The 17,869-nt window shown below is 41.9% G+C and overlaps 4 protein-coding genes across 6 annotated transcripts; 3 read left to right on the plus strand and 1 right to left on the minus strand.

The window, feature by feature from the left end:
• The first annotated feature begins 489 nt into the window (after window positions 1-489).
• LOC108094674 (proteoglycan 4-like) lies at window positions 490-2,407 on the plus strand. The gene has a single exon (XM_017195393.2). The coding sequence runs from the start codon at window positions 522-524 to the stop codon at window positions 1,998-2,000; it is 1,479 nt and encodes a 492-aa protein (XP_017050882.1). The 5' UTR covers window positions 490-521; the 3' UTR covers window positions 2,001-2,407.
• Window positions 2,408-2,621: 214 nt separating this feature from the next.
• LOC108094255 (serine protease snake) lies at window positions 2,622-6,552 on the plus strand. 2 transcript variants are annotated; one of them, XM_017194728.2, is made up of 6 exons: window positions 2,622-2,698; window positions 3,548-3,766; window positions 4,274-4,582; window positions 5,077-5,296; window positions 5,517-6,184; window positions 6,244-6,552. In XM_017194728.2, the coding sequence occupies exons 2-5, from the start codon at window positions 3,685-3,687 to the stop codon at window positions 6,154-6,156; spliced, it is 1,251 nt and encodes a 416-aa protein (XP_017050217.1). In that variant the 5' UTR covers window positions 2,622-2,698; window positions 3,548-3,684; the 3' UTR covers window positions 6,157-6,184; window positions 6,244-6,552. The 2 variants fall into 2 exon arrangements, with proteins under 2 accessions (XP_017050217.1, XP_017050209.1); XM_017194720.2 differs by having other exon boundaries at window positions 2,623-2,698; window positions 5,517-6,551.
• Window positions 6,553-6,736: 184 nt separating this feature from the next.
• On the plus strand, window positions 6,737-7,456 carry LOC108094292 (C-type lectin 37Da). Its single transcript, XM_017194796.2, has 2 exons — window positions 6,737-6,883; window positions 6,950-7,456. Exons 1-2 carry the CDS (start codon window positions 6,772-6,774, stop codon window positions 7,402-7,404), a joined length of 567 nt encoding a protein of 188 aa, XP_017050285.1. The 5' UTR covers window positions 6,737-6,771; the 3' UTR covers window positions 7,405-7,456.
• Window positions 7,457-7,890: 434 nt separating this feature from the next.
• LOC108094412 (non-canonical poly(A) RNA polymerase protein Trf4-1) lies at window positions 7,891-17,794 on the minus strand. Of its 2 annotated transcripts, none has more exons than XM_017194983.2 (5): window positions 17,602-17,794; window positions 13,974-15,283; window positions 13,194-13,874; window positions 12,130-12,893; window positions 7,891-11,886 (listed from the first exon to the last, which is right to left on the minus strand). In XM_017194983.2, the coding sequence occupies exons 2-5, from the start codon at window positions 15,049-15,051 to the stop codon at window positions 11,128-11,130; spliced, it is 3,282 nt and encodes a 1,093-aa protein (XP_017050472.1). In that variant the 5' UTR covers window positions 15,052-15,283; window positions 17,602-17,794; the 3' UTR covers window positions 7,891-11,127. The 2 variants fall into 2 exon arrangements, with proteins under 2 accessions (XP_017050472.1, XP_017050480.1); XM_017194991.2 differs by lacking the exon at window positions 17,602-17,794 and adding an exon at window positions 16,590-17,124.
• Between the last annotated feature and the right edge of the window lie 75 nt (window positions 17,795-17,869).

The raw sequence follows: 17,869 nt of genomic DNA on the forward strand, positions 1-17,869 counted from the left end.
TAGCGCAGACATGCTTAAATGGGCTGTCTTGTAATTCCAACCAAATAGCGATGCGGCGGTCACACCACATCGTCGGGGAAACCCCGTGGAAATTCAAAATAAACCGAAATTTTTCCGAAAAACATTTTTAATTTATGTCATTTATAAATAACAAAAATGATGTCTTTAGTAAAAATTAGTTGTGGCAAAATTTACTATCGTTATTTTAAGTTATTTTTAAAGCAATATCGAAAACAAGCAATTAAAAGCTTAGATACAGGTGAACAAACTTTATAGCTGAAAGTTCCAAAAACTTGAACAAAGTTTTTATTGACTACTGTATAGGCAATAGTGCAACATGTATCAGTAATTTTTAGTAAGTTGGAAATGAAGATAAGATTTTAAATGACACCAAAGTCTGATTCAAAATTCAATGGGGTCAATCGATCCAGCCCTACAGCGACTACAGCTAGCATCGAGTTGGCAGCCTCGAAGCTTGCCGCCATGTTTCTTTCTTATTTTTTGAAACTCTTGCACGTTGGATGTCGAGCGTCATGCCAAAAAAGTCCACTGTTCGTCCTTTAAATGATTCCCCCTCCAGTGGAACATCCCCCGCTGGGCAGGATCCCAACGAGTATATAGTGGAAAAGATTATCGGAAAGCGCTTCGTGCGCGGGCGTCCCCAGGTCCTTGTAAAGTGGATGGGCTTTTCGGTGGAGATGAGTACCTGGGAGCCCATGGAGGCAATGACCAACTGCTTGGTTCTGTTGGCCGACTACGAGGCGAAACTTTTCAGCGAAAGCCAGATGAAGAACGGCCAGGAAGAAAAGACGACCATCCAGGAGCAGGAGACAACTCCCACTGCAAGCACCTCAACTAAAGCCATCCAGAATACCAATCAGAAGAAGATGACAGTGCCCACTGCCCGCTCTTCAGCAAACGCTACCGAGAAGCCCAGTCAGCAGGAGGAGAAAGTGACCATTGCCAGGACCTTAACTGGGGTCGCCAAAGAGACTAGCCAGCAGAAGAAGGCAGTGCCTTCAGATAACACGTCGACTGGGGCCATCAAGAAGACCTGTAAGCAGCAGAAGGCAGTGCCCACAGTCAGCCCTTCGACTAGGGTCACCAAGAATACCAACCAGAAGCAGAAGAGAGCCTTCGTTACCATAACTTCGAATGGAGCCATCAAGAAGATCTTCAAGAAGCAGCAGATAGTGTCCACTGGTATCACTTCAACTGGAGCCATCAGGAGGACTAGCCAGGAGCAGGAGACAGTACCAACTGCCAATCCCTGGACTGAAGCCATTAAGAAGACTCCCAGCACCTCAACTGAAGCTATCAAGAAGATCACCAAGATGGAGGAGGCAGAACCCACTCCCAGCACCTCAACTGAAGCAATCAAGAAGCTCACCAAGTTGCAGGAGGCAGAACCCACTGCCAGCGCCTCAACTGGAGCAATCAAGAAGACTCCCAGCACTTCAACTGAAGCTATCAAGAAGCTCACCAAGATGCAGGAGGCAGAACCCACTGCCAGCGCCTCAACTGAAGCAATCAAGAAGATCAGCAAGGTGCAGGAAGCAGAACCCACTCTCAGTACCTCAACTGAAGGCATTGGGAAGTCATGGATGGGTTCGCCTTCTGTTGGAAGTGGAAATGCTAAAACTTTAAAAGAACCTGAACCGAACCGCGAGGCAAATGGGTCACAGAAGAGGTCAGAGGAACGGACTCCGTCACCGGCAAGATCGAGCAGTTCGGGCAGCGATAGCGATAATAGTGAAGCCAAAGAATACTCCAAGCACAGTTGGTGGCAGCCACCGTGCACCACACCCTTCGGGCTGGCTCGAGGACTGGAACTGGAGAGTGTGCAACATAGCTTCTGGGTGGGCGACCATTTCTTTCTGTTCGTCACGTGGAAGGGATGTCCGCATCTGGATGCAGTGCTTTTCGATGAACTCCGGGAGGTCTATCCCGTGCAAGTTATGGAATACCTTGAGATCTTAGATTCCCAAAATGTCAAATAATGGCTAAAAGAGGTTATAATAAGCAGCGAATTGAAGTTCGGTTTGAGCGCATTTCGAATGGATGGCCTTTTTTTTCTTATTTATGCAGCTGTCATAACTAAAAAACCACCTATTATATTTGATAAAATCCCAACTTATATGTTTTTATTATATAAGTTTATGTACATGTTTTTAATGTACGTCTTTGAGATCTTAAATGTCAATCAAAACTTTTTTTTTGTCATTGAAAACTTTGTTCTGAGTGAACTTCACTCAGATTTTATACTTTCCGTAAGTAATTTTATTATTAAAAATACTTGATCTATGTAAAACCAAATGTTGACAATACTGATACTGATACTCATTTTATTATACCTTACATACCTTACAACTAATAAATCGAATTCAATTTAAGTTCCTAAATTCGAGATTTATGTGATAGTAATTTATATTTTGGAAAAGGTGCACTTTTGATCGAAGGCTGGTTTGTGTTATGGAAGTTTATCCGATGAAGTATATATTAATAGTAGAAATTACACATACATTCGCAATTCTCACTAATGTTTTTAATTTTTAGATAAGCACAACAGTGAGGACCGATCCCTAGACACCGTTTGAACAGTAACACGAAGATCAATCCCACATTTATATAGAAATCTACAACAGAGACGCGGCTCTTTACGGCTGGACTCCAAACTTTGAATTCCCCATGCAAAAGAGTAAGCTGATTTTGAAACAATATATTTATCGTATTTCTATTTTTGTAAAATCAAATATTAAGTTTATTTCTATTTGTATATATGCATATAGATACCTATCAACTTCGAAAGCTTAAAAATATAAAACTGCCAAACAAGAACATTAAGTAATAAAAAAGCTTTTGAGTCAAATGTTATAGCCTTTTAAGCTGTCAAGTTAAATGAAGTTATTTTTATTTCGTTACCGCAGTTTTTCTTTGTGTAAGCAAGTGCCGAATTATAAACAAACATAAGGCACGTTTACTAATTAAATCAAATACTAGAACCCATTCAAGCTTTGCAAAAAAAAAAACAGAAATAAACAATGCAAAAAAGCCAAGTTCAATGAGCCAGGCAAAATAATAAGTGAATTAAGAGAGAGAACCGGTTGTTGTTGCTTTTATTGCTTTTTTCGATTCTGGCTACTATCAGAAAAGCCCAAATGGTGTGTCACAAGTGTCAAGAACCAAATGGACAGATAATACAGACCGGGATTGCACAAGAGCAAGCGATTGTTTTTATTATTGTTAAATTTTGGAGGGGCAGAAAGAAGAAGCGCGTGCCTGTACACAAACAAATACGATTTTAAATTGATAATCCGACACTGATATAAAAATAAGTGTTTAATCTTTTAAAATTACTTTTTTAATATCCAATAACAATTTTATTTAATTCATAATAAAATATAACTTGGAATTTTTTATTTTATTGCATCTTTTACACGATCTGTCAAGATTGTTAAAAATGAAAACCAAACCATTTAGAAGAATTCCAAAATTGTAATATATAGTTTCATAAAAAATCGCCTAATAATGAATACAATTTTCTCAGTGTTTCTGTCTGCTCTTGGCTAATTGGCACTTGGCTGTTGGAAGTTGCCTGTCTGGTTTCTGCTCTCGGATCTGGGATCGCTAATCGTTGTGTTGACCCCACTGCAGTCCGCATTTGGCGCTGATCAAGAACGGAGGATGGGTTGTCGCAATCTGAGTCCCATTTCCACATCCACCTGTGTGTATCTGCATCTCCTGGTGCTGCTTCCACTGCTGGCAGGTGAGAGAAGTTGCTCGAATAATAAATAATATAGAGCCCAAATATAAAGGAAGATACAGAGTTCCAAGTTCGCTGTGATATAAAATTTTCTCAAACTAACGTGTAATTACCCTTTTATCTATGTATATTTTCACAAATTTTAATATAACCTCGAATAGTAAAATTATTTTAAAGTTGCAGAAAGTTCATAAACAAAAACTGTTTAATGCATGCATGTTTCTTGCCGAAGTAAACTTTTTACGATATAATAATACAAATGGTTTTACAATAACACTAAAAATATTTATTATTCACAAATATACTTTTCATTTTAGTAGATATAGAGGTTAACGACTTTAAATTTAAGTTAATATATTCATGTCGATTAATTTACCACCATTGTATAAAAGCAATATACGTTTTTGGATTTTGGAATTTTCCCAATTCCGAAGAAACTATTTGAGGGGATTTCTAGATTATTGTGACTCACATTTATTTCTCACCTGATGGTTCTTTTTCGGTTTACAGTTGAGGCCTCACCAGCTATAAGCCCGCAGTCGCAGCGTGGTATCATCTTTCCCAAGGATTCCTTCGATGAGTGCTACCTGGATGAATCCCGCAGCAGGATGGGAAGTTGCCGGCGCATGGAGGACTGTCCTGGTGCCCTGAAGGGCTGGCTGGAGAGGCGCGAGGCACCCAAGACCTGTTACTTTGTCAAGTTCGACCACTTCGTGTGCTGCGATGTTGCTGCGGAGGTTACCACCGCAGAGCCACCAACGCTGCCACCCACTCCCAATCCCTACACAGTTCCACTGAAGACGCGACCCAGTTTGCAAGGTGAGTCTATGTTGGTTATAATCCTATCCAATAATCCAAAAATAAATAACCTCTAAAGTATAATTGGCAGCATGACATGAAGGGTATTAATTTTGATCTTGAAAATATCACTGAACTTTTGTTTTCTCGTATATGGAAATTCATTCCACTTTTTTAATAAAAAAACAAATTATAAATTTTTTTGTGCTTAAATTATTATTGTATGGTAAATATATAATACCAACAAAACCAAGATAAAAACAAGAAAACATTATAAAACACGATTTTAAACTCATAAATAATCATTTACACTCAGCCTTCTGATTGATTGATTTCAACACATGTCACAATTCCATTACAAAAAGCACTTATATTTGTTTTGTTAAAAAAAATCACAAACACAATTTCCAGAAATTCCTTGAACCCAAACACTTATTGTGGCAATCCCAAATTTATTGTAAACAGAGTATGATGTAATCCATGACTAACTAAGGTTTCCCCTCTCACATTCGCAGCGTGCTACGATACCAACAAGGTCAAGAAGATCAACGAGAACGATATAACATTCGTGTTCTCGGTTGTGGGAGGGAAGCCCACCGCTTACCGGGAATACCCCTTCATGGCTGCTCTTGGCTGGCGCTCCAACTTCGATCAGCAGATATACTACCGATGTGGCGGCGCCCTGATCTCCAGCACATTTGTTTTGACGGCAGCCCACTGTGCCGATTTGGGCGGGTAAGACGAACATTTAATGTTATCTGATAGCTTATATCTTATATCTTATTTATTATGTGACTTTCTTAATTTTGATTGTTTGTTAAAGTCACGCGATTTGCTGATTCGGCGATTCGGCGAGATCTCTGCTAAAATTCGTGTTGTTTCTATTCAAAACTTTTGCAACTTTAAAAACATGAGTTGATTTGAACACTTAATCTCTCTTAATCTTTTTTTTCAGTGAACCGCCCAGTCAGGTTCGCCTCGGTGGCGATAACTTAACTTTAACGGAAGGCGAAGACCTCTTCATCCGTCGAGTGATCATTCATCCGGAGTACAATGCCAGCACGGCCTACAACGATATTGCGCTTCTTGAGTTGGAAACCGCTGCCAAGCCGGAACTCAAGCCCACCTGCCTTTACTCGGAGAAGGAGCTGGCGAACACGCTGGTCACGGCCATCGGATACGGACAGACGAGCTTCGCAGGACTCTCCTCCGCCCAGCTGCTAAAGGTGCCGCTCAAGAGCGTGAGCAACGAGGAATGCCAGGTCCATTACCAGGTGGACCAGCTGGCCCAGGGATTGCTGAGCACCCAGCTATGTGCGGGCGATATATCCGGCGAACGGGACACGTGTCAGGGCGATTCTGGTGGACCTTTGATCATGCAGGACGGGCCACTCGGCTACATTGTGGGCATCACATCGCTGGGACAGGGATGCGCCAGTGGACCGCCGTCGGTGTATACCAGGGTCTCGAGCTTCGTCGACTGGATAGAGGGCATTGTCTGGCCAGAAGGTTTCAAGCCTTCTCAGGAAACTGAAATCCCCACAAAACGTATCGGAGCCACCGATCCCGAATTCGATTTGAGGGCGACGATCTGAGATTTTCGATGATAACTAAGACTACACAGTAAGGCATTTACCACTTTCTAAAAATCAATCAAGTAATTATATAATTTTTTTCTAAAGAATTGTAGCCGTACACAAAGTTGTAGCTTACACATTTTAAAAACCTACCTTTTTAAGATATCATTCATAATAAGATATCATTTAGAAAAAGATTGCTGAAATATAACTTTGAGTTTTATAAAAAATAAGAAAAAGTGATTACTTAAAAAGTTAGGTTAAAAAAGCGTTTAAATGTTAGAAACGTTTAAGATTATATTGTTTTTGAAACATCTAAAAAGTTTATATCATTCAAAAAATTTTTGATTTAATTATATTATTTATTTTGCCATCTTACTCCCATTGTGCTTTTAAATGTAAGCTTTCCTTTCAATTCGAATAAAGCAATAGCTTATATGAATAAACAGAATAATTGTTTGTATTATCAGTGGGTCGGCATTTCTTCGATCGAATTTCTAAAGTGGAAATACTCGGCTGATTCAGCTGCTTTTCACAGTTGGCCGGAAAGGAAACACCTTTGAGTTTGGAGAAATATAAGTGTCCACAACTTCGGACGCCGGATAGTTGAGTTTTAAACGCTTACCGAGGAAGATGTGCCATACAATAACGCTTCTCGTGATCCTGGCCAGTTCCTGGAGTCCATCCATGTCATATCTGCCCGATGTAAATATCTTCACCAACTACCGAACTGAAGTTTACAATGGTAGGTACCCTATAAAAAATATATAATATTATTTACATTGTTTAAATGATCTCGACTCGGTTTCAGGCATTCCCTCAGAGATTGATACCACACCATTTGTGAGGATCGGGGACAACTACTACTATATTGAGCCAACGAACAAGGTTAATTGGTTCCAGGCAGCTGGCGCCTGTCGCATGATGAACGCCCACTTGGCCTCCGTTGAGGATAAGCCGGAAATGGAGGCTTTGATCAAGTATATGAAGGCCAAGGGGTTCAAGAATAACGACTACTTTTGGATATCGGGCAATGATCTGGGCACCGAGGGCGCCTTCTACTGGATGTCCAATGGCCGACCCATGACCTATGCCCCCTGGAATGGACCTAAACAAATGCCGGACAACTACGGCGGAAACGAGAACTGTGTGCACATGTTTGCCACCCGGGAAATGATCAACGATGCCAATTGCAAAATTCAGATGCTCTATGTTTGCGAAGCGACGGAGCCCAAAACTTTTAAATTTACCTACATTAAATGGTAGTTTTTTTTTTTATAAAATGAGAGTTTTTGATAAAAGCAAACTTAACATATAATTTTAACATTTTTTTTAAATATTTCTATGGTTTTTTGTTTTTTTTGGGGCAAACTTCTGACTAAAATTATAATACTGCAAGGGCAAAAATTACAATTAATATTATCTAACATATAATATTTCAGGTGTTAAATATGCAACCTACCAATCTTGATAGTTAAAAATCGCATGTTGCATGTCACATCTTTCACTTAGCATGTTAATTGGTAAAAAAAAAACAACAGGAAAAATTAAACCAATAAATCACAAAAACCAAACAATTTTGCAATGTGAACAGTTCTTAGACGTCGATTCAGATCGTGATGCTGATCAAGAATACATACACTTTCTGGGCTCTGAGGTGTCTCCTTCACTGCGTTGCAAACTTCTGACTGAAATTATAGTATCCTCTGCAAGGGTATACAAATAAAGTCAGACCCATCGAATACACAAAAGTTGTAGTTTTTGCCGGCTTTTATTTGTCGCATCGTTTTGCTTATCGCTTCCGTTTTCTCTTTTCGCTAATTGTACAATTAGTTAGATTTACGATTTTTGCATACTAAATTGTTACGATTCCGATTCTTACACAGCTATTGAACTCTATCATATACATGTATCGATCGATTCATTTGATTCACTTGAATTGAATTTAGTTGCTTTAAATGTAGTTAATTAAATTAAATTTAATTTATTAATACCCACTTATATCGCGACGACAAAAAAATATTTTCGAGTATATGCATGTATATATAACAACAACGGCACACAGGACATATGCGTAATAAGGAAGTAGGATTAGTTTGGTAAACATAAATCAAAACTAAACGGAAAGAACAAACAAAAAAAGGACAAAAGACGAGAGGCTTGGAATACTGTAAAAAAAAATAGGTTAGTTTTACAGTTAGTTATTCGGCTTACTTGCTAGGCTAGGCGAACAGTGATCAGATATTGAAAAATTTACGACATAACCTCAACATTCATAGCGATTATGCGCGGGTGTCTGTGTGTAGGGTGTATCTTTTTTGTGTGGGAGTGCTTACATATGCTCTGGTACACAGTTATGTAGTCTAAGTAGTTGTCGATTTACGATTTACGAATTACGAGTCTTACGTGGCTAGATCGCTAATTCTAAACATTTGTTTGTCCACATTAATCCACAAGTTATGCATATAAATATTGTATATTTATCAATTAGTTAATATTAGTAACTACATACATATAATTTATATAAATATTCAACAGACGAGTGCATAAATTTAATAATTCTTATATGTTACTCTCTCCTTCTTGCTATCGCTATCTCATTCTCACTGAATGCACCTTGCTTTCATCAACTTTCTATGCTAACTTTACGGTTAAGTGTCCCTCTCTGTTTGGGTGTTTGTGTGTGTGTGTGCTTATGCGTCTGTGTGTGGAGTGAGAAAGTGGGTGTAAGGTGGGCTTCAAAGCTCAGCTGCAAGCTTGTAGGAGTCATCGTGCGAAAGGGAGAGAGCACCTTCGGCCTTTGCCAACACTGGACATCGCTTAAATCACACTAGGCAACCGAAAAAAAATATATATAGTACCCAAGCTCACTTTTTCTAAAACATTGAGGGTCCTAAATGATCGAAAAAAAACACAGTCCCTAAGGAATATAAAAAAAAACCTTGTGATCCTATGTACTTCTTTTTATAACACACAAGCACTTCATGTATTTTTGAAAAGGTTTTACTTTAAAAAAATGTTTAAATATTTAGTTTTAGGTTTTTTTACCACTGTCACTACCACTGTAAACTCGACAGATTATATTCCATGCAATGTACTCTTAGTTCACTTTTTACAAAATTAACTTCGCAACATTTTTCCAACATGCTTGAAAAGGAAATACAATGAAAGTCAAAACCGGACTTCATATCAATACAGAATTTAAAATGCTGTATACTATAACATTAACATTAAATAATAACTTTTAGTTTTTAACATCTTGTTTAAAAATTGTCGAGATAACTTAATTTATTAACACAAAAAATGCTATCTTGACCCAACAAAAAAAACTTAAATATTGCATACTGATTTTCCATCATTTACGAACTCATATGCATCAGAAAAAGAAGTTGTACTTTCAAATAAAAATTCAAATATCGCTGCCTAGTATTGCAGATCTAGAGTTATTCTCCTCTTAAGACTCGCTCACAAAACGATCGACAAACATATTCTCATATACTATTTAAGTGGCTTTACATTTAGTTCGGTTTTGTTGTTTCTTGTTTGGTATTTTTGTTTTGCTTTCTTTGTTTTCTTATACAAATGGAAAGAAGAACAGCCTAAAATGTTATACATGTACAAAGTCTAAATGTTCTTTTCTACTCTTCTGCTAACTCCTTTTCGACGTGTTTTTTAAAAACCTTTCTCAAAATGGCAGTGCGTTTAGAGGGGGTGTGGTGGGTGGTGGTTGGTGTGGGTGTTGCAGGGGGTAACTAAGTATTTACAGAGCTTTCTGATCTATACAAATAAATGGCAGGAATCTATGCAAAATGCACACATTGCATAATCATAATTAATTAATCGTAAATAAGTTAAAAAAAAGATTTGTTTCTTTTTGTAGGTTTTCTTTTTTTTTTTTGTCGTTTTGTGTTGTTTCTTTTTGTAGGTTTTTTTTTTTCTTTTGTTTTAAAACACAATTGCTTTGGGTCTGAGGCAATGTGTTCGTACAATATAAGTTGGCTCACGGTTGTCTAAGCATAGTTATAAAAACTAATAATAAGCATAATATAATCGTAGTAATTATAATAGTGGTAATTAATAAAAACATTTACAATTCAGGTATAAAATTAACTTGAACTAATATTTAAAAAAAAAGTTATCGGAAGCTGCATGGGAGATAGCAAATTGTTTCGTTTTTTGGATTTCTAGGAAATGGATATTTAAGGTATAAGGTTTAAGGTTTGTTACTTTTTTTTACAGTTTGCGCGCAAAATCACTCGGTAAGATTAGCAATTGAAATGCGCGCAAAATTTTCGTTTTTGTTGATTTTTTTTTTTTTTTGGAAGTGGGGGATAGGGAATTTTTAGTTTACAAAACGGTAGCCTAAAATGTAGAGCTTTTTCGATACTACAAAGTACTTTACAAGTTTTAATGCGCGTGATCGTGGGTAAAAGGGATTGGGAAGGTGGAACTCTAGAGAGATTTTGAAACATGTTTGCGGACCTTAAATACGTTAGCAGCTAATTTCATACTTCAGTTTATCGCTCTTTTAAACCATTACATTCTAATATGAGTTTACATATATATTTATAGCGTTTTTATCTAATATATCTATTATATATTCCCCTTTTTTTTTGTTTTTGCTTTCATGTTTATTTTAGAAACAAAATGAAATACATTTAGCGAAATCAGAGGCAAAGTTCTTAATATTAGACTTAGTAGGTTGGTTTCCTTTCCTCTTCTAGTTTAAGCGAGACAGCAATGTAAAAGGAAGTCTATTACATTTGTTTTTGTTTTTTTTGTTTTTGGATTGTGAAGGCGGGACGATCGGGAAAGGAGCAGGAATCGGGGATAATAATTAGAAAAATGCAGAATAGTTTGCAGTTAACCCGAGAAAGAAATGTGATCCATATATATATATGTATATATATATATAAATATTGCTAACTCGTAACTATCTCTTTCTCTCTCTCTCTCTCATTCACAATCACATCCTAGTGTATCCTAATCCTATCGCTCATCGCGCTCGTTCTGCTGCTGATCCTGACCGGATCTCGACGAACTGGAACTGCTGCTGGCAATCGATGACTCTGAGGATATGGAAATGATTGATATCGCCGACGAGGAGTTGACCAGCGTGCAGCGCAGCGGCGGCAATCGGTTGTTGTTGCTGCCGCTGCTGGTGCTGCTGTTGCTGCTGTTGCTACTGCTGTTCGACGCATTGCCGGCACTGATGGTGGGCGAACCGCCCACGGACTTCTGGTAGCGATTGTTGCCACCGCCCAGCCGCAGATGCTGCGGCCGCTGCTGGTGGCTGTGCTGCTGCTGCTGTTGCTGCTGGTGGTGGTGCTGCTGCCGGTGACTATGGTTGCTGCTATGGCTGTGACTGCTGTGACTGTTGTGATGGTGCTGCTGGTGATAGTTCGAGGAGGAGGAGTTCGAGTTGGACTTGCTCAGCTGCTGCTGCATCGGCGGTGGCACGTAATACTGCTGATGGTAATAGCCGCTCGAATTGTGGCTACCCCGCTGGTTGTAGTTGCGTCCAGTGCCACCACTGCCACTGCCGCTGCCGGTGCCCGATCCTGAGCTGACGCCACTACCTCCACCTCCGGTGGAGCCACCACCACCGCTTCCGGATATCTCCTGCTGTTGCTGCTGCTGGTGCTGCTGTTGCTGATGGTTGTGCTGCTGGTGCTGCTGCTGCGGTTGCTGCTCCTCCAGCTCTGGGTCCATGTCCTGGGGGGCAGCGATGTGGGCGTTGTTTTCCGGCTGTTTTGGTGGTGAAGAGGTTATACTTGTGTGCTTGCTGCTGCTGTTGCTTCTTGTCATGCTGGCTGCAGTTGCTCCCATGGTCTTTAGATGAAATTTTGTTTGCACTTTCGGTTTCAGATACAACCGGGACTCAACTGCGGCCAGCATGGGAGCATAGCCGACCACCTGATGCCTGGGCGGCATAAGGCAGCCGGCCACCACCAATCATCATGTGTCAAGGCGGGGGATTGTGTGCATTACCGACGAGCCCGTGGATGAGCTGCTGTTGTTTCCATTGCCGCCGCTACCGCTTCCACTAACGATGCCGATGCCATTGCCATTGCCATTGCCGCCATTACCGTTTCCATTGCCGCCATTCCAACTGCTCGACGAGGGCATACCCACGGCGAGCACCGGCAGCGGCATGGAAATGGAGCTCAGGCCGTTCGGCGGCGACATAGTGATGTCGATGACCTCCGGAGCACTCGATGATGTCGTTTCGACCACATCGCAGTCTTTGCTGTCCTCGGAATCCTCGCCGGACGAGGTGCTGCCACGTCTGTGACGCGACTGCGATTGGTTCTGCGACTGCTTCTGCACATGCGAATGCGAATGACTACCGGTCACACTCTGTTGCTGCTGCTGTTGGGCCGCGCTGGCTGCCACGCCAACATTAACGCCCACCACCGCCGCCATCGTTGTCGTCGTTGTTGCGCCGGATGCTGGTGTTCCGGTCACAAACGGCTGGCCGAGAAGGCCGCCGCCAGGATGCGCATGCCCGTGGCTATGGCTGTGCGCATGGCTGTGCCCGAGAGCGGTGGGCACCTGCACCGGATGGTGGTACAGCTGCTGGACAACGGCGCCCGAGGGCATAATCACATATTTGGGTGCACCGTTCGTGGTGGCGTACGCAGCGGGTGCCGTGGGCAGCGGCGAAATGCGATCCACCACCACCAGGTGCTCGAAGTTCTCGCGTATCCATTCGCGATGGTCGATGACGTCGTCGGTGATGTGGATGATCCGACCTGCGTTGGAGAACAAAGAACAACCATTACAAATCCAGAGCGTTCGGCACGATCTCTCCTATATATATTTACAACTATATAGTATATATAGTTGTTATCGGCAGTGCATTTTTCATGTGTCAGCAGTAAATTTTGCTTCGCTAGTAATGGTTTTCAGCTATAAACGCTTTTAACAACAGCTTCATTTTTATTGCACCTTTTCATTAATATTTTTTCTTTCTTTGAATGTCATCTCATGAATTCGTTTTTCTTAAATGAAGATGAAGCTTTCTTATCGGCTTGTCAATGTCACACACTTACCCAGAATGGAGTTCACACGCGGATCGATGCCGAGGAGGTTTAGTGGACTGACGGCGAGGGCGAGGACGCGGTAGGCGCACTTGAAGGCCTGCTGCACCTGGAAGACGCCATAGCTGCTCCGTCCGATGTCGTTGCCCGGCGTCAGCGGATCCTCGATGCAGAGGAGCGACGGGCGATGTCCATCGACCATGTCGCGTTGCAGCTCATCCTTGGGCATGTACCGTCCGCCGTTCTTTATCGAAATGCCGATCTTAATGTAGTTGAAACGGCGTCCGTAAAGCTCGAAGAACTCGAGCAGAAGCACCCCCAGATTGGCGGTGTCGTGGTAGATGCCGCGCGGATGCATCTGCAGGAAGCTGATGCACATGAGGATCAGCGAGTAGGAGGAGATGCCGCCCGTGAACACCTCGTTGAGATCGCGGAGCAGTAGGAACTGCTTAAGCACCAGCACCAGCTTCCCCAGCACTGGATAGTCGCGCTTAAACTTCTTGATGAGCTCCGCCGACTGCACGCCGCTCTGCATGTTGAACGATATGTCTACCTTCACCTGCGTTTCCCGGTCCGTCAGCTTGATGATCGGCACGGATGCCTTGTCCAAAACTCGTACTGTGCAAGCCTCGGCAATGCCACGGCTCACCAGCTCGGATTCCAGCGTGCGCAGTGGCAGCTTCTCCCATAAACCTAAAGGAAGGCAAAGTAAAATGTGTTAGAATGCAGTCAAATCAAATTAAAAGTATGAGGTGTATACATATATGGATATTTTTTCATTTGTCAACTCACCTAGCACAACGAGATCAATATCGGAGGTGGGCAAAAAGAGGCCAGTGCGGAAGGATCCAAAGATCTCGACCACCGCCTGTGGCCAGATGGAATGGACAACGGCCTCGATGCGCTTGACCACCTCGTTGCGGATGGCGTGTTCGCAGGGCGTGGGCAGGACATACTGGTAGAAGTGCTCGATCTCCTCGTGCAGCCCAATGACGCCCTCGCCATACGGATAGTCGGCCTTGCGCCACGGTTCGCCCTTGTACTTGGCAATCATCTCCATGTGGTTGTTCATATAGTAGTGGGCACCGCCGGCTTTGTTCTCCGGCCGTTTCTTGCGTGACGGATTGTAGTAGATGCTGTTCGTGCGACTGGCGGCCGTGGTCGTTGTCTGTGGCGGGTTGTTGCTGGTGTCGCTCATGCTAGTGGCCGGACCGGTCGTGGTCGCAGCTGTGGTTGCCGCTGTCGTCGCCGGACTATTGGCGCCGGTGCCGCCCGTGGTGCCCGTTCCGTTGCCGGTTCCTCCTCCTCCTCCTCCTCCGCCTAATCCTCCTGTTGCTGTTGTTCCCCCTCCTGAAGCGGGTCCGTTGGTGGAACTGCTGTTGGCGGGTGAGTTATTGTCCCGATTCGTTGTGGAATCAGCCGGGGCGCTGGTGCTGGCGCTGCTGTTCCCGCTGCTGCTGCTGCTGCTGGTTGTAGGGTTGTTGGTAGTGGTGATGGTGGCGTTGTTGTTGGTGGTGATGTTGCTGCTGTTACGCTGCGTAGTTCCGTTGACTGGCGGCGGCTGCTGCAGGATCTCCAGGGAATCGGCACGGAAATTCAGCACCCGATTTAGTGTGCTGTTGGGTCGCGATAAGTAGGTTTTGCCCGTTGAATTGTTGGCAATATTATTGGTGGAGTTATTGCTGTTGTTACCACTGCTATTGTTGTTGTTGTTGCCGCCGCTAATGCTGCCGTTGGTCGTCGTCGCCTGCTGTAGCTGCTGATCAAGCAAAGCGCCCATCTCCTGGGCGTTCGTCTCCCAAATCTTTAACCATGTGCGCAGCGATGGTCCCTCCTGTTCCTTCTGAAACCAGCCAACAAATGGATCCATTCAAGACGGTTTCACACGGTTGTTGGCTGGGCGGGAAACGAGGGGGGCGCTTCTCTCCTTCGCTTCGTCCTTCCTACTACTATCCTCTGCCTCCTTGCGTTAATTATCTCTATAATCTCAATATAGATCTGATGTGATCTGTGGGCTGTGAGTTCCACAGGGGAAGTGATTTGCTGTCGTCGTCTTCTTGTAGCTGCGATTTAGCCTCTTTAAGTTGCTCAGCATTCAAGAACTGCAAAATCGTTAAAAATTTTTTCGTTTGATTAGATTTGTATGTTAATTAGTTTTTTTTTTTTTTTTTACAAATTTTATTGATGTGGAGAAACAACGAAGTGAATCGTCGACTTTTAACCGCGTTAGCCTACTGCCTTTACACAATATTTTTCGCAACACTTTGTAATGCTTTTAGTACTTTCTATATATCACTATCGTGTGTATTGTAAGAAAAATAAGCGTTACTCCTTGTTACCATTTCTAGTTCTTTATATTTATAGTTCTCATAACGATATATCTTAAACTGTCGGAGAGTAGGATATTATGGACAGTATTAAAATCAAAACTATACCATTTTTTGTCTAAATGATTTTTTTTTAATAAAGTCAAGATTTAATTAAGGATAGTTCTTATAAAGTGCGTACCAAAATAAATTAATTTATATTAAAAACAATAATATTTACATAATTTAATATTTATAGAAAAAAAAAGTTTCAAAGTTTACGATACTTTAGACGCTTTTTAAATGCCCAAGTAAATATTACAGATATTTATCATTGCTTATGATAATCCTCCGGAAAGATCAATAATAACACGGCATATATACATCACTCGAATAGTAGCCGACTGATACTGATACCGAAGAAACCGATATATATAGGTTAAACTTGGGGAGATAAATAAACAAAGGAGAGTGCAGTGAAAGAGAGGGGGAAATCACAATAAATAGTACAAGTAGTTATTGTTTTTATTGTTGTTGGTCTGCCGCTCTCCAAAAAGGCGTTCGAATGCATTTCGCTCGAATGGAAAGCGTAAATGGCAAACTATTGCAAATTATGCGCTCTTTTCCACAAATAGAAATGCCCCTCTCTTCGTAGCTCTCTCCTTTTTGCAGCCAATTGCAGCTGAAGCGTTTAAAGGCGCCAGGCGAAAATTGTTTTTCAGAGCGCAAAAAAATCACACACACACTGGCGGGCAAGAAAAGAAAAACCAAAATGGGCCACAACAAAAAGGTTTTTTACATACGAAAAGCTCAAAAATAAAATAAAAACTGCTCACGAGACTCCGAGGCCCGCAAATAAATGACTTCCAAAGTGATATTATATCTCGCACCAATACACCGACAACTACTCTAGTTTTGTGCAGTGTGTGTGTGCAAGGGCGTACAGGTGGCCGTAGTATGGGGGTGGGAGTGGGAGCGGGACAGCACACATGCACATGTACCGAAAAGCGGCTTCGATTATGCAAAAAAAAAAAAAAGAATAACGAGAAAAAGAGAATAATAAGAGCAATAGCAAAGCCCTGCAAAATGCACACACACTAACCACTAATTTTACTCGATTTTCATTTAATGGCTGTTTTCCCTTAACAAGTAAGTTGCATTTGGCAGAGGAAAACTCCCGCACATACACACAGAAGCATCACGCACATGTACTTGTACATTTTAGGCAAATTAACACTTTCTTAATGCTGGTCAGTGTTGGTTAACAGAGCGAAGTGAGCGTTGAAAAGAGAGGGTAAGAGGTGATATTGAAGAAAGAGCGAAAGAGAAAGCAAGTGCGTTTTTATTGTTTTAACCGGCGAAAATATGCAGGGCTTAAATTAGGCTGATTAATTAATGACAACGGCTATCGATAGGCGGGTAGGGTTGCCACCTGATACTGCAAGTCTGCTTTACAGCACTGGTTTGGGGACAAATGTAAACATTTAATTTATGCAACCGCTGCAGTAATTAAGCGAAAATCAATTAAGAAGACCATTCTCTCGCACGCACACACGTGCGTAGCGTTCCCGCTCTTCACATGATCTCTCGCGTAATACCGTTGGAATTTTTCACACACAATTCTTTTTTTTTTTTTTTTTTTTGCTATTTTACCTTGACGAGTTTTGTTCTCGTTGCGATTGCGTTGTATTTCAAGTTTATCACACATACATATACTCATACACATACGCACACGCACTCACTAAAACGTGCACAAAATACACATGTTGGTCATATAAAAATCAAAGTTATAGTATGACAGTTGTTTTTTACTTTTTAGCAGAGCAAAACCCGCCCAAAACTTAATGGAAAATTACAGTTGTTGTCGGCGTCGCTGCTGCTTCTTCTCCCCTCTCTATCGTACTCTCCCTCTCGCTCTCACTGCCTCCTCGCTATATATCCTTATAAGCACTAACAATTTCTGCTTCTCGCTCACTTTCGTTGCGCTCCGCCCGCGCTCTCTCGCTCTCACTCCTTGCCTCTATGCCTTTTAATGCACACACACACAGCGAGACACTCTGGCACACACTCACACACACGAAAACGACTGGTTCTTTCGAGAATCGAATTATTACCGAAATTTGTTTAGTGCAATTAATGCGCCGTGCAGTGCAACTTTTGCATTTCCTGTGCAGATCGCAGGCCTCAACCGCCGTGCGATTGTCTTTCGCCCTTTTTGCAGTGCTTCCACTTAATTTGGCTCGGAAAAAACGACAGCGAAATTGCAATTTGTGTGCGAACACGCGACTAGCAGTGTGACCAGATGGCGAGTAGTAGAGCTGGAATAAACTTCGATGTAGTATCGATATAGCAAAGTTTTGCGATCAAATTAAACATCGATGT

Source organism: Drosophila ficusphila, unplaced genomic scaffold (genome assembly GCF_018152265.1).
Source record: "Drosophila ficusphila isolate 14025-0441.05 unplaced genomic scaffold, ASM1815226v1 contig_198, whole genome shotgun sequence".
Lineage (NCBI taxonomy): Eukaryota > Metazoa > Arthropoda > Insecta > Diptera > Drosophilidae > Drosophila > Drosophila ficusphila.

Bases quoted from the DNA above. Each gene is read 5' to 3' on its own strand.
- LOC108094412 (XM_017194983.2), bottom strand. From the start codon at position 15,051: ATGGATCCATTTGTTGGCTGGTTTCAGAAGGAACAGGAGGGACCATCG. The intron at 13,875-13,973 runs GTGAGTTGACAA...GCCTTCCTTTAG, and splicing joins TATTGATCTCGTTGTGCTAG to GTTTATGGGAGAAGCTGCCA. The intron at 11,887-12,129 runs GTAATGCACACA...CCACCAAAACAG, and splicing joins GCTCATCCACGGGCTCGTCG to CCGGAAAACAACGCCCACAT.
- LOC108094255 (XM_017194728.2), top strand. From the start codon at position 3,685: ATGGGTTGTCGCAATCTGAGTCCCATTTCCACATCCACCTGTGTGTAT. The intron at 4,583-5,076 runs GTGAGTCTATGT...TCACATTCGCAG, and splicing joins GACGCGACCCAGTTTGCAAG to CGTGCTACGATACCAACAAG. The intron at 5,297-5,516 runs GTAAGACGAACA...CTTTTTTTTCAG, and splicing joins CACTGTGCCGATTTGGGCGG to TGAACCGCCCAGTCAGGTTC.
- LOC108094292 (XM_017194796.2), top strand. From the start codon at position 6,772: ATGTGCCATACAATAACGCTTCTCGTGATCCTGGCCAGTTCCTGGAGT. The intron at 6,884-6,949 runs GTAGGTACCCTA...ACTCGGTTTCAG, and splicing joins CCGAACTGAAGTTTACAATG to GCATTCCCTCAGAGATTGAT.
- LOC108094674 (XM_017195393.2), top strand. From the start codon at position 522: ATGTCGAGCGTCATGCCAAAAAAGTCCACTGTTCGTCCTTTAAATGAT.